The 13,696-nt window shown below is 39.6% G+C and overlaps 2 protein-coding genes across 7 annotated transcripts in view; both read right to left on the bottom strand.

Annotated features, from left to right (window-relative positions):
- Window positions 1–10,802, bottom strand: part of LOC124265552 — a 101,996-nt gene extending 91,194 nt beyond the window's left edge. For 2 of the 5 annotated variants that reach the window (XM_046700362.1, XM_046700370.1), the window contains exons 1-10: window positions 10,568–10,798; window positions 5,818–5,837; window positions 5,497–5,617; window positions 4,332–5,116; window positions 3,993–4,123; window positions 3,688–3,728; window positions 3,055–3,175; window positions 1,890–2,673; window positions 1,551–1,681; window positions 1,239–1,288 (exon numbers count right to left, since the gene is read on the bottom strand). In XM_046700362.1, coding sequence (XP_046556318.1) covers window positions 1,239–1,288; window positions 1,551–1,681; window positions 1,890–2,673; window positions 3,055–3,175; window positions 3,688–3,728; window positions 3,993–4,123; window positions 4,332–4,372 — 1,299 coding nt within the window. In that variant the 5' untranslated portion in view covers window positions 4,373–5,116; window positions 5,497–5,617; window positions 5,818–5,837; window positions 10,568–10,798. Of the gene's footprint in view, window positions 1–1,238; window positions 1,289–1,550; window positions 1,682–1,889; window positions 2,674–3,054; window positions 3,176–3,687; window positions 3,729–3,992; window positions 4,124–4,331; window positions 5,117–5,496; window positions 5,618–5,817; window positions 5,838–10,567 lie in introns of all 5 variants that reach the window. The other 3 variants (XM_046700349.1, XM_046700343.1, XM_046700355.1) reach the window with 3 other exon arrangements.
- Window positions 1–13,696, bottom strand: part of LOC124265631 — a 175,757-nt gene that overhangs the window by 98,128 nt on the left and 63,933 nt on the right. The window lies entirely within an intron of this gene.

The raw sequence follows: 13,696 nt of genomic DNA, 5'->3' as shown, positions 1-13,696 counted from the left end.
ACATCACATACCGCGTTGCTTGGTCGGTGTGATGTGCAGAAATCTAACGCAACTGATAACGAATGGGACAAGAACACAAAACATGGTCCAGCCTTTGGGTTTGGAAAATCTACCACTTCATTGGTGAGAGGATCAAAACAAAGTCGTATGCATGATTTTCTATGTGTTCGATGAGTCGTTCTTTCACTTGTGCTAAAGGGGTCCTTAGTTTTGTTGGCGCAAAATTCTGTCCATCTGGAAAATAAAATTAATCAAATAATACATCTCGATGGAGGTATGTCCGTTACACATAGGATAGTCCTGTGTCAATTTTGTGACACTGCTTCGACACGAGTATAACACAAAGGAATCGTAAAGGGACAGAAATGCTTCACTTGGGCAAACCTGACATGGAAGCTGATGTAATTGGGTAGCTGAAAGGCAATATGGAAGGCTTTTAGGGGCAATACGCCTTAGCTAATCAGAATAGTTGACTAAAACCCATTCGCAAATGGCTTCAGTATAAATCAACATGAGCAAGACATTGCTACATGCTTTATGGTTTGCTTCAACTGTTGAAGGCATTCCCATAGTCTACGTCAATGATCTACTAAGTTTTACAATGACTTAGTTACCCTTCTCAACAAAGTATCTTCTGATTTCAAAGAGACTGTTTCCAATCTGTTTCAGGTCAGGACGAAAGATGTCATTTGTCCTAAGATAAAGATCCTGCTCATCCTCCTTTGTGATATTTTGCTGCAACATAAAGTAAAGGTTATGAATATTAAATAAAACAGAGGGAAACAGTATTGTTGATGACCGAGACGTTCAACAGCTTTCAGTTCTTTAGGAAAACATAAATGTACTTGTGATTGTCTTTTATTTATGGATATGAGATGGTCTTTGCCTTTAGCAGCTTTATAGATAAACGTTGTACCAAATATATATGCAGGTAAAATATGTTCAAATACATATATAGATGTTGTGCAAGTGATTAAGAAGAAGTGGACATGGAAGCTTTTACATGATATGTTGTGGATCTCAATGCCTATGCGTGTAGCTATTCCTGACCAAGAGGCAAACTCATGAAATAAATTGTACTTGTCCTATTGCCAGAAACCACCACTTTCATATACTTTCGAAAACGATCACTTGACTCTGTCGAGAAAATGAAATAAATGTGTGTAAACTGTTTATGTGGTAAGAAGCATCTCTAAACCCTGACACGAGGAGCTTATCATTACAGAAGTGTACATTATCATTTCTACCTCCAATAGTTGGGACTTCAGTTCTTTGACAGCAGTTGGATCTGAAGTGAAGAAAGTCCAAGTCTTTAACAAACTAAAATGTCTGTTGCATACAAAATGATTAGTTTGCATCAACAGTACATAAGAACTACTCTGGATATTCTAACCCAGTGATGTTTGCTCTCGCTCTCTCTCGCATCTATCAAATAACATCCTTTATGACCTGACATAGCAGCGTGCGTAACAATTAAAGAGTTTTGTATTCTATTACCAAGTACTGAGCACTGTCTATTCAGAGTTCTACGAATATGTAAATATACTCACAGGTTGTAAATCGCCAATGTTGTCCGCTTGTTTGTGCCATGACTGTGTTGGTTTCATGGACTATATTCACACAGGACGACATGTCCACCATACTGAGATCCTCTGCTGCTACAGCTGATGGGTACACCGACCTGAAACAGGGTTTGTACAAAACTTAAGCACAGGTTTCAAGCAATCGTTCAAATGTTGAGGCCTATTAAAGTAGAGGCTCTTCCTGAGGACACACTTACGAAATTGATATTTTGGGTTATAACATTTGTTAATTCGTGACTGGATACGACTACCAATGTTGACAATGGCAATAACACCTAACTACATCCACTGACTAAATCAACAAACCTGAGCCTGTCCCTCTCCTGTCGTGACCTACATACAAGCATAGTGTCCCCCAGTCTGTTCAGTCTCCTAGCCACCTCCAGCATCAGAGTCGTGGCTCCACTACCGGGCATACACTTGACCTCGACGTCCTTACTGTTTATGTTCTCCACCAGAATGATACATTGTTCTTTGGTGAGAAATCTAAGATAGTCGCCATCGGTGTCTCCACTTTCTTCTTTTAGCACCGACTTCGTTTCAGCAACACCAGCCCAGAAAGCAGTCAGGACTTTCTCATACCTACTGGGAGTCATTACCAAAGAATCGTTTGTGACAAAATGAGAAGACTCATTTGCCAGCTTCTTTAATCGATTCTTAAATCCAACAGCGTCCTCAAGGAGAGAAATGGGAATGACTCCATGGATTGAGTTGATATCCTCATCAGTGAACTTGCTAAGTGTCTCTATCACTCCTCTCGCCACTGACATACTGTATGTCACTGCTTCAGGACAGTCTTCATCCCCATCAACCAGTGACAAAACTATCACAGACTGTGTAGGCAGAGCCAGGAATACATCACATACCGCGTTGCTTGGTCGGTGTGATGTGCAGAAATCTAACGCAACTGATAACGAATGGGACAAGAACACAAAACATGGTCCAGCCTTTGGGTTTGGAAAATCTACCACTTCATTGGTGAGAGGATCAAAAACAAAGTCGTATGCATGATTTTCTATGTGTTCGATGAGTCGTTCTTTCACTTGTGCTAAAGGGGTCCTTAGTTTTGTTGGCGCAAAATTCTGTCCATCTGGAAAATAAAATTAATCAAATAATACATCTCGATGGAGGTATGTCCGTTACACATAGGATAGTCCTGTGTCAATTTTGTGACACTGCTTTGACACGAGTATAACACAAAGGAATCGTAAAGGGACAGAAATGCTTCACTTGGGCAAACCTGACATGGAAGCTGTTGTAATTGGGTAGCTGAAAGGCAATATGGAAGGCTTTTAGGGGTAATACGCCTTAGCTAATCAGAATAGTTGACTTAAACCCCATTCGCAAATGGCTTCAGTATAAATCAACATGAGCAAGACATTGCTACATGCTTTATGGTTTGCTTCAACTGTTGAAGGCATTCCCATAGTCTACGTCAATGATCTACTAAGTTTTACAGTGACTTAGTTACCCTTCTCAACAAAGTATCTTCTGATTTCAAAGAGACTGTTTCCAATCTGTTTCAGGTCAGGACGAAAGATGTCATTTGTCCCAAGATAAAGATCCTGCTCATCCTCCTTTGTGATATTTTGCTGCAACATAAAGTAAAGGTTATGAATATCAAATAAAACAGAGGGAAACAGTATTGTTGATGACCGAGACGTTCAACAGCTTTCAGATCTTCAGGGAAACATTAATGGACTTGTGATTGTCTTTTATTTATGGATATGAGATGGTCTTTGCCTTTAGCAGCTTTATAGATAAACGTTGTACCAAATATATATGCAGGTAAAATATGTTCAAATAAATATATAGATGTTGTGCAAGTGATTAAGAAGAAGTGGACATGGAAGGTTGTACATGATATGTTGTGGATCTCAATGCCTATGCGTGTAGCTATTCCTGACCAAGAGGCAAACTCATGAAATAAATTGTACTTGTCCTATTGCCAGAAACCACCACTTTCATATACTTTCGAAAACGATCACTTGACTCTGTCGAGAAAATGAAATAAATGTGTGTAAACTGTTTATGTGGTAAGAAGCATCTCTAAACCCTGACACGAGGAGCTTATCATTACAGAAGTGTACATTATCATTTCTACCTCCAATAGTTGGGACTTCAGTTCTTTGACAGCAGTTGGATCTGAAGTGAAGAAAGTCCAAGTCTTTAACAAACTAAAATGTCTGTTGCATACAAAATGATTAGTTTGCATCAACAGTACATAAGAACTACTCTGGATATTCTAACCCAGTGCTGTTTGCTCTCGCTCTCTCTCTCGCATCTATCAAATAACATCCTTTATGACCTGACATAGCAGCGTGCGTAACAAATAAAGAGTTTTGTATTTTATTACCAAGTACTGAGCATTGTCTATTCAGAGTTCTACGAATATGTAAATATACTCACAGGTTGTAAATCGCCAATGTTGTCCGCTTGTTTGTGCCATGACTGTGTTGGTTTCATGGACTATATTCACACAGGACGACATGTCCACCATACTGAGATCCTCTGCTGCTACAGCTGATGGGTACACCGACCTGAAACAGGGTTTGTACAAAACTTAAGCACAGGTTTCAAGTAATCGTTCAAATGTTGAGGCCTATGAAAGTAGAGGCTCTTCCTGAGGACACACTTACGAAATTGATATTTTGGGTTATAACATTTGTTAATTCGTGACTGGATACGACTACCAATGTTGACAATGGCAATAACACCTAACTACATCCACTGACTAAATCAACAAACCTGAGCCTGTCCCTCTCCTGTCGTGACCTACATACAAGCATAGTGTCCCCCCAGTCTGTTCAGTCTCCTAGCCACCTCCAGCATCAGAGTCGTGGCTCCACTACCGGGCATACACTTGACCTCGACGTCCTTACTGTTTATGTTCTCCACCAGAATGATACATTGTTCTTTGGTGAGAAATCTAAGATAGTCGCCATCGGTGTCTCCACTTTCTTCTTTTAGCACCGACTTCGTTTCAGCAACACCAGCCCAGAAAGCAGTCAGGACTTTCTCATACCTACTGGGAGTCATTACCAAAGAATTGTTTGTGACAAAATGAGAAGACTCATTTGCCAGCTTCTTTAATCGATTCTTAAATCCAACAGCGTCCTCAAGGAGAGAAATGGGAATGACTCCATGGATTGAGTTGATATCCTCATCAGTGAACCTGCTAAGTGTCTCTATCACTCCTCTCGCCACTGACATACTGTATGCCACTGCTTCAGGACATTCTTCATCCCCATCAACCAGTGACAAAACTATCACAGACTGTGTAGGCAGAGCCAGGAATACATCACATACCGCGTTGCTTGGTCGGTGTGATGTGCAGAAATCTAACGCAACTGATAACGAATGGGACAAGAACACAAAACATGGTCCAGCCTTTGGGTTTGGAAAATCTACCACTTCATTGGTGAGAGGATCAAAAACAAAGTCGTATGCATGATTTTCTATGTGTTCGATGAGTCGTTCTTTCACTTGTGCTAAAGGGGTCCTTAGTTTTGTTGGCGCAAAATTCTGTCCATCTGGAAAATAAAATTAATCAAATAATACATCTCGATGGAGGTATGTCCGTTACACATAGGATAGTCCTGTGTCAATTTTGTGACACTGCTTCGACACGAGTATAACACAAAGGAATCGTAAAGGGACAGAAATGCTTCACTTGGGCAAACCTGACATGGAAGCTGATGTAATTGGGTAGCTGAAAGGCACTATGGAAGGCTTTTAGGGGCAATACACCTTAGTTAATCAGAATAGTTGACTAAAACCCATTCGCAAATAGCTTCAGTATAAATCAACATGAGCAAGACATTGCTACATGCTTTATGGTTTGCTTTAACTGTTGAAGGCATTCCCATAGTCTACGTCAATGATCTACTAAGTTTTACAGTGACTTAGTTACCCTTCTCAACAAAGTATCTTCTGATTTCAAAGAGACTGTTTCCAATCTGTTTCAGGTCAGGACGAAAGATGTCATTTGTCTCAAGATAAAGATCCTGCTCATCCTCCTTTGTGTTATTTTGCTGCAACATAAAGTAAAGGTTATGAATATAAAATAAAACAGAGGGAAACAGTATTGTTGATGACCGAGACGTTCAACAGCTTTCAGTTCTTCAGGGAAACATTAATGGACTTGTGATTGTCTTTTATTTATGGATATGAGATGGTCTTTGCCTTTAGCAGCTTTATAGATAAACGTTATGCCAAATATATATGTACGTACCAGAAGCTTCCACATCCTGCCTGCAATAATCAAAAGTCGAGACATGAAGAATATTGTAAAAAAGACATTTCCATCGACCAGTACCACACTACGTTCTCAATAAAGATTACTCGAATGCAACATGATATAAGATTAGATTGTTTAGTGAGGCATCAGTAACTGATGATTATTCATATACACATGCTCATGATAAAGACGGATTCGAACAGCTTATGTCAGAGAATTCTTAATGATTACGACAAGGGTTTCATACAATACTTTCATGTAGAGATTAATTTGACAAAGATGATCAAGGATAATACCTGGTGTATAATTGGTACAGGAAAGCAGTTCATCTATCTATCTATATATATATATCTATATATATATATATATATATATAGTCCATACTGGTATCTGCAATGTCAAACGTTCAACTTAAATATGCTTGTTGTCATCATGGCTATCTCTAGAAACTGTTTAGTCAGTATCGCGAGTATCCACCTCTAACACGAATCACATTTTCAAGACGTCTTCTCATGCTTGAAATGAGACGTCTGATTCTAAGCATCGGGATTCTCTGCCACTCCTCGTGAAGAGCCTGTTGCAGTTCATCCATATTCTGCACAGGAGGATCTCTGGCTCTCACTTGGCGCCCAAGATAATCCCATAAATGTTAGGGGTGGGTATTGCAGACAATGTTCATATTGCGATATATTGCGATGCGGAAGCATATATCGCGATATGTATTGCAATATATTGCAAGGATTATTTTTTTAACAAACACTACATATAATCGAGTTAATGCTTGATTATAAAGCATAAACACAACAAAATCACTATGATTGATTAACCTTTTATAAAAACTTTTAATCATGACAAAATAAAAATGTAAGTAACATTTGGCGCTAATGAAACAGGGAAAAGAACAATTCAAAAAACGGAAATATCCGAAGATTTCCGAGTGTTACGAAGTTTTCAGAATGCATGTCAAAATACCGGTTTTCGATCAGCATATCGCAATACGTATCGTTTTCATGTCTGAACCGGTAAATACCGGTAAACCGGTTATATTGCGCAGCCCTAGTGTGTGTGTATATATATATATATATATAGATATCTGTGTGTGTGTGTGTGTGTGTGTGTGTGTGTGTGTGTGTGTGTGTGTGTGTGTGTGTGTGTGTGTGTGTGTGTGTGTGTGTGTGTGTGTGTGTGTGTGTGTGTGTGTGTGTGTGTGTGTGTGTTAATATATATCATATTAAGAAAAACCTTAAAGGAAACAAATTAGAATTCAATTAAAAACAAATCTACGTTTCTCTGCTCAACCTTCGATACTTTCATTTTCGTCATAATTCTTACGGGTGTACGTTAAAATACAATACCAAGTCATATTCTGTACAATTTTGGTTAACAATACCGTGATTACATTAGAAATTCACAGGAGGTAGTCTCAGGGGCATATCTGAAACTTGTGATTGTCGCCCTGATTATACACGTGCATGCAGGATCTACGGGATAACATTAAACAAAACATCCTTGTCCCCCATGGATACGAAACGATGGATTGCTGGTGACAGTGTCACGACTAATGGATATGGACACCGTTGTATTATCCCTTAAGTAACCAGAGACGTCCATTGATGTCCCTGAACCACACCACTCTCCTATTTAAACCACCGCTGGGAGCTGAATTAGCCAGAAATAACGCTTTTGGTAAATGTGGTCCCTCACCCCCATTTCCGATGTTGCTGTCTGTGACGAGGAATCTTTCAGAAAGTATTAAAATAGTGTTTCTGTGAAAATTGTACATAAGAGAAAATCGTGGTCAAAACCGACTGACATGGCAGCAAACTGGAAACTATGAACTCCCAGGCGCTTTGTTTTTACATTAATGGAAGGGACACCCTCTCTCAGTCGTGATTTCCAATGGTTTTACTTCCACGAAATAATATAGTACCGACACGATATTGTTATTCATAATACGGTATTAATGTATTCTATCCTCTTCGCCGTAAAGAAGAACGGTTTTAAAACGCGAGATAAACGTTGCCATACGTGTTATGTTTTCTCCAGAGAGTCCAGGTAACACGAGGCATGTTTTGACTGAACAATTTAGTCAGGCGTCGGTTATCTCCCATTAATAACTCGCTAACCCAGTCACTTCCACGCGAGATGGCTTCGCGCAGTTTCAAATAAAGTAAATATGTTTCCACACAATAAAAAACAGGTGTGCGTTCGCGTGTTTCGACAGCTACATGTATATTTCGCTTCTAGGATGAATAAGCTTTCAGAAAGTAATGAATTTACTTTTCTGAAAAATATGCACGCGTTTCTGTGTGACATGCAGAATATCCTTGTCTGTAGTCAGGCAATCACGCACATGAGTGACCCCCCTCTCATAACTGAAGACCGTCTCCCGTATACGTTATGTTGGTTGGTTGGTTGTGTAACGCGCCGCACTGAGCAGTATTCTAGATCCATGGCGACGGTCTGTAACTAATCAAGTCTGGACCAGACAATCCATTGATCAACGTCAAGAGCATCTATCCACGCAATTGGGATACAATGACATGTGTCAACCAAGTCAGCGAGTCCTACCACCCGATCCCGTTAGTCGCCTCTTATGACAACCATGGGTTGCTGAAAACCAGTTCTAATCCGGGTCTTTACGACCCCCACACATTGTGTCCTCTACAGTTAACTATGAGGACTACACTTCGTTCGACTTCTTTATAAAGGTTGATACATTCACCTTCAACGAATACCTTTAATTTTGTTTGAGGAAACTGTAGATATATTCATTGACGTTGTTTCGTCTGTCGTATGTTAGCCCCATAACTACATGTGTATTACAGTTTATAGATCTGATACACGAATGATTCGTATAATATAAATGGATATTTTTAGACAGGGGACCAAACATTTGCGACCCTATTACCTAAAATAACATTTGTCAGTAAACGTGAAGGGGGCAATTAACAACATATCATTGAATTCCTTCGCTTGTTTATCGTGACTAAAACATATCATACTTGAATAATTTATAATGTTATATCTTAAAATCTGTCTACGAAGGATAGTAAAACAACTAGAACATCACAGTCAGATATTTAAAACTAGCATGTAACTTGAAATTATACACTATTTAGGACGTTAGATTATAAAAACGGGCTATAGATCACAAGCAACTGAAGGTAGATCACCATACTAGGGACCATAGGGGCTTACATTACTTTTGCTACCTGCATGGACCCCAGCTGGATTTACATCATCCCTTCATGTGGTGAGATTAAGCCATTATTTAAAACAACAAATATAAAAATAACAACAAGTACGATTAACAATTTGTCGACCTTATTTAACTTTTTGGACTTTGTTTTAAGTAAAAAAAGAACGCATTGTAATTTAAGTCACTATCAAACAGTACTTCAAACTTTGAAATGAAACTTACCAAAAAAAATTGGAAACTTTGAAAATGAAGATGGACCATTCTGAGGTTCTTTTCACAAACTGTGACGTCCTTTACACACAAGTTATTCACATGTTAGGTACACATGTAGTGTGTGTCAAATCAAAATTACCTTTGAAATATTACAATTTGTGAAGGCTTCATTTCATCAAGTTTTAATTATCTTTCTAGACATGAAGCAAACATATATACCAAACTTGATTCTCACCTGAACCAAGATTCTAGCACGACATTGTGTGATACTCGATTCTGATTGGCTGAGAGCTCATCAAAACCGTACTTAAAAGGCAGTTTAAGACCGCTAATTAAAGTGACCGATTCACGCGTATGAACACAACTAACTCGTTGACCCTATTGCTTGTAAACAAACATGTCGGACATCGGCAATTTCTATCTCGGCAGCATCTTTGGTGTTTTTGAAGTAAAAGCAATTAGTTTGAAGAAGAATTCCTTGACCCTAATCCAATTGAAGCAACTACGAAGCTGGAAAATCCGTCAGCAGCGCAAAAGCGTCAGTATATTCAAACCGGGTACAGATCTACGTGTGTTGACGTCGACGCCCACACGTCCTAACCTGACCGCTTCCGTCCCGGCCGTAATGCCCAGTCCTTCCACTTCCATTGTCCATGTATCCCATATAAAACGCGGCATGTCAGGTTTTTCTAAATTGGGAATAGAAGGCTGGTAATCAACAATTATTTCCGTGAATAAAGTTAGCGGCGACTAAACTTAGCGAGTTCACGTCTTGAATTTGGGCGAGAGTCGATTGTCATACAGTAGGGAGATCAATGAATTCGCTTGAGAAAAATCAAATAATTGTACTTGGTCACAGTATAATCTGTATTTTTTTATTATTTATGTATGCCACTTGTTACAAATACAAGCATACTGGTACCTGAAATAAAGCATTTATGTTGTTGAAAAAGTCTTATTTTGTTCATTACACAACCTGTCCCTCAACGGGACGATTTCCAAGCGATTTCCAGGAAAAAGGCCCCTTCGCGCCTTGTGTTCTTGCGCGCCAAACAGTTCGGTTTTAAACCGCTTACCAGTCGTGCTAGAATGAAGATAAAGCTACTCTGTTTTCAATTTTGCTGTCCTTTGTCGTTGATTTAAGACCGCTAAATGTTTCCTTTAAAACCGATAACGCGTTCGGTTTTTAATTTCATTTAGCGGTCTTAAATCAACGATAAAGGACCGCAAAATTGAAAACAGAGTAACTTTATATTCTAAGTATACCATATTACTAGTTATACAGATCTGAGTAGGTAAGATGAACTTTAGGCGACATCAGTAACTTACCGTCGTATGTTACATCAGTTCACTGCTGAGATATTTTCCATTTTGTGAGAGCACGTACCCAGTCCTTGAGATCTATCCGTGTGATCCGTTTGAATTGTCTGTCATATCTATATGCAAGCGGTCCTTGTTTGTCATGGAACACTATCCCACTCACTGGTCTGACAGCCACATGAACAACTACACCATCTTCATCACCATGTCCATCATGTACAGGTTCTCCACTGTCTCGCCGATAAACTATTTCCTCCCCTGGTGTGCGTTCCTCCGCTGGTGTGCGTTCCTCCGCTGGTGTGAAAGGAATAAAATGAATTTGGAAAATATTTGGATCTGGGAATATGTCATTTCCATCATAGTCACAGACGAGGACAATATTCCGAATGTTATCCCCTAAAGTGTCCCCGAAAACGGTTCTGTCCTTCAGGATGACTGGTTGGATGCGGTTTACTTTAGTCTCATAACCATATCCCTTCTTGAAAGTAGTTTCCTCATGGACGCCATAAAGAAAGGAACCACCACATTCAGTTTTAGTAAATGCGCTGATATATTCTGCAAGTTTATGATTCTTGATGATGTCCTCTGCTATTGCTCGAGCATCTTTCTTTTGAGAAAAGTGACTTTTCAATTGAATTGATCTGTTTTCGTGCACATTCAGAAGGTGATGTGCCTGGATCACACCAGGAAGTGAATGGAATGTGTTGCACAAGGATTTTCTTTCCCTAACAAATGTTCTGAGCGTTTCGGCACGAATATCTTCGATGCAGTCATCGAGTGTTGTCTTCGTATTGAATTTAGAAGTCGTTACGTTTGAAGAAGGTCCAACATACAGCACGAGAAAGTCGCCAAAGCCGTGACAAGCACAGTGACTGTTCAGTGTCTGTTTCCTGTAAACATCACAAAACTGTTTTTCATCTTGAATCAAATCGTGAAGTTTGGGGTCAGCAAACTCATCAAATGCGCCAGTGAAAGAATCTTCCGGTGCCAGGCCAACAAGATGAATCAGTATATATCCAGAGTTGGAATTCCGCAGAGCCGATACTTTTCTCCGTAACTCAATAGCTTTACTCTCTCTCTTCTCCTTTTTTCTCTTTTTCTGCTCTGGGTTTGCTCTCCCTTCTCCAAATAAGTACTTGACATGAATCCCGAAAGACAGGACATTGCTTTTTTGTGAAGCTCCTTCCAGGAACTGACGAGCTGCCTCCTCACTCCGTGGAATGCATTGACTGAAATGATAAAAATGTCAGAATAAATGCACCGAATAAAACGCAAGAAATCAAGAATCAAACTGTGCTTATTCATTGGTTAAAATGCAATACTTACTTCAGGCACTCGGTGTGAAATTCTGCTTTTACTTGGCGGCACTTTGCATGTGCGATATCCTCATTTTTCACATAAACTGACGCGGGCTCAGAACCTTTTGGTTTAAGCTCTGCTTGCCTTGTGTATAATATGTCTTCGGTTTTCACACACACAGTCACTTGTTCAAAACCTATTGGGGTAAGATGACTTTCTTTCTCATGCTTTATTTCTTCGTTCTTTGCATAGGTTGAAACCCGATCAAATTCTGTAGGGTGGCTGTCACCTTGTCTTGCGTATTTTACTTCCCCATTCCTGGTGTACACTGTAACTTGTTCAAAGCCTTCTGGTATTAAGTTCTGGTTCCTTGCATATACTATGTCTCGATCCCTGACAGAAACAGTTACGCATTCAAAACCGTTCGGCAATATGCTTCCTTCTTTCAGATATGCGATTTTGTTACCTTTGACACATACCGAGGCACATTCAAAACCAACTGGTATACAATCCTGCTTTGTCACATAACGCACGTCAACATCCTTGTTGTACACGTTTACACCTGGTGAATCTGGCTGTATTTCATCTCCACAATAGTCACATAGTATCATGGCATCTGGAAACCTGGTGATAAAGTTTCACATATGAACACAGAAGTTTGACTGTTAATACAAGTTCCTACAGAGGTACAAGCACAGATAGCATGAAACGGAGACGTCTATCCAACTGCGCCGTACATAATGTGGTATTGACTTATACACATGCGTGGCAACCACGTCAGCACATCACGTGATACACAGCCAATGAGCGTATACTTATCCTGCACAGCCACATTGTATGCAATGCTTTAAGAATTTGACCCGGTTTTGCAATGAAAGAAAAAACAACCAGTAAAGAAAAAGAGTTAAATTTGCCACACTGCCTATTGCATACAATATGTTTTAGGTAATCTGCATTAACAGTGTTTGACTGCTTGTTTGATTGTTTGATCGTACAATACATTACATCTAACTATGCATTAAGCTTTACATTACCGCTGCGCGAGCGATATGTTCACATGACTCATATCATTATGCAGGATTAGTATCGTTACTTGTATTATTCAGGGAAGTTGCCGACCCAAGAAAATAGGTTGTATTTGCGGGAGCGTATCGTACCCTACTGGTGGTACCGATCACAAACACACGAAAAGGCAAGTCAATAAAAATATCAACATGGGGATGTTTGTCAGTGATGCATTAAATGCAGAAATGTCCCTCACCCATTATTAACCACTCCATTATTCACCACTCTACCAATTCATCGTTATTATTACTATTACGTTGGTTGGTTCCTAGTTTAACCCCGCCCACAGCAATATTCGGCGTCTATATGGCGGCGGACTGTAACAATCGGGTCTGGACCAGACAATCCAGTGATCAACATCATGAGCATCAATCTATGCAATAGGGATACGATAACATGTGTCAACCAAGTGAGTGAGCCTGATCACCCGATCCTTGGCTATTAACCAATCAAAAGTCTCCTAATTTATCTAAAGGGAAATAAAACATATATTGCTAACAAAAGAGATTTCAATGTCGCTGTTCTGGTTGGACAGATTTACAATACCAGGGCCTTGTTCTTAGACCGAAATCTAATCACAGTGAAAGTCAACCTCACTGACGAACAGTAGATATCTACGACGAGAAGGCATATGGATATTGCACGGGCCTTAAGCACCTCGACATGCCCCCAATCGAGCATCTGTTTGATGTGTAAATTTGTATCGTAGCCCAACATAGGATGGCTCTTTGTAGTGGAGAAGATAAGTGCAAAAATAGTTCACTTAGTCATGCA

This window comes from Haliotis rubra, unplaced genomic scaffold (genome assembly GCF_003918875.1).
Source record: "Haliotis rubra isolate DU_JTF1 unplaced genomic scaffold, ASM391887v1 Scf1214, whole genome shotgun sequence".
NCBI classification, from domain to species: domain Eukaryota; kingdom Metazoa; phylum Mollusca; class Gastropoda; order Lepetellida; family Haliotidae; genus Haliotis; species Haliotis rubra.
This window is presented reverse-complemented; position numbering and strand designations above follow the sequence as displayed.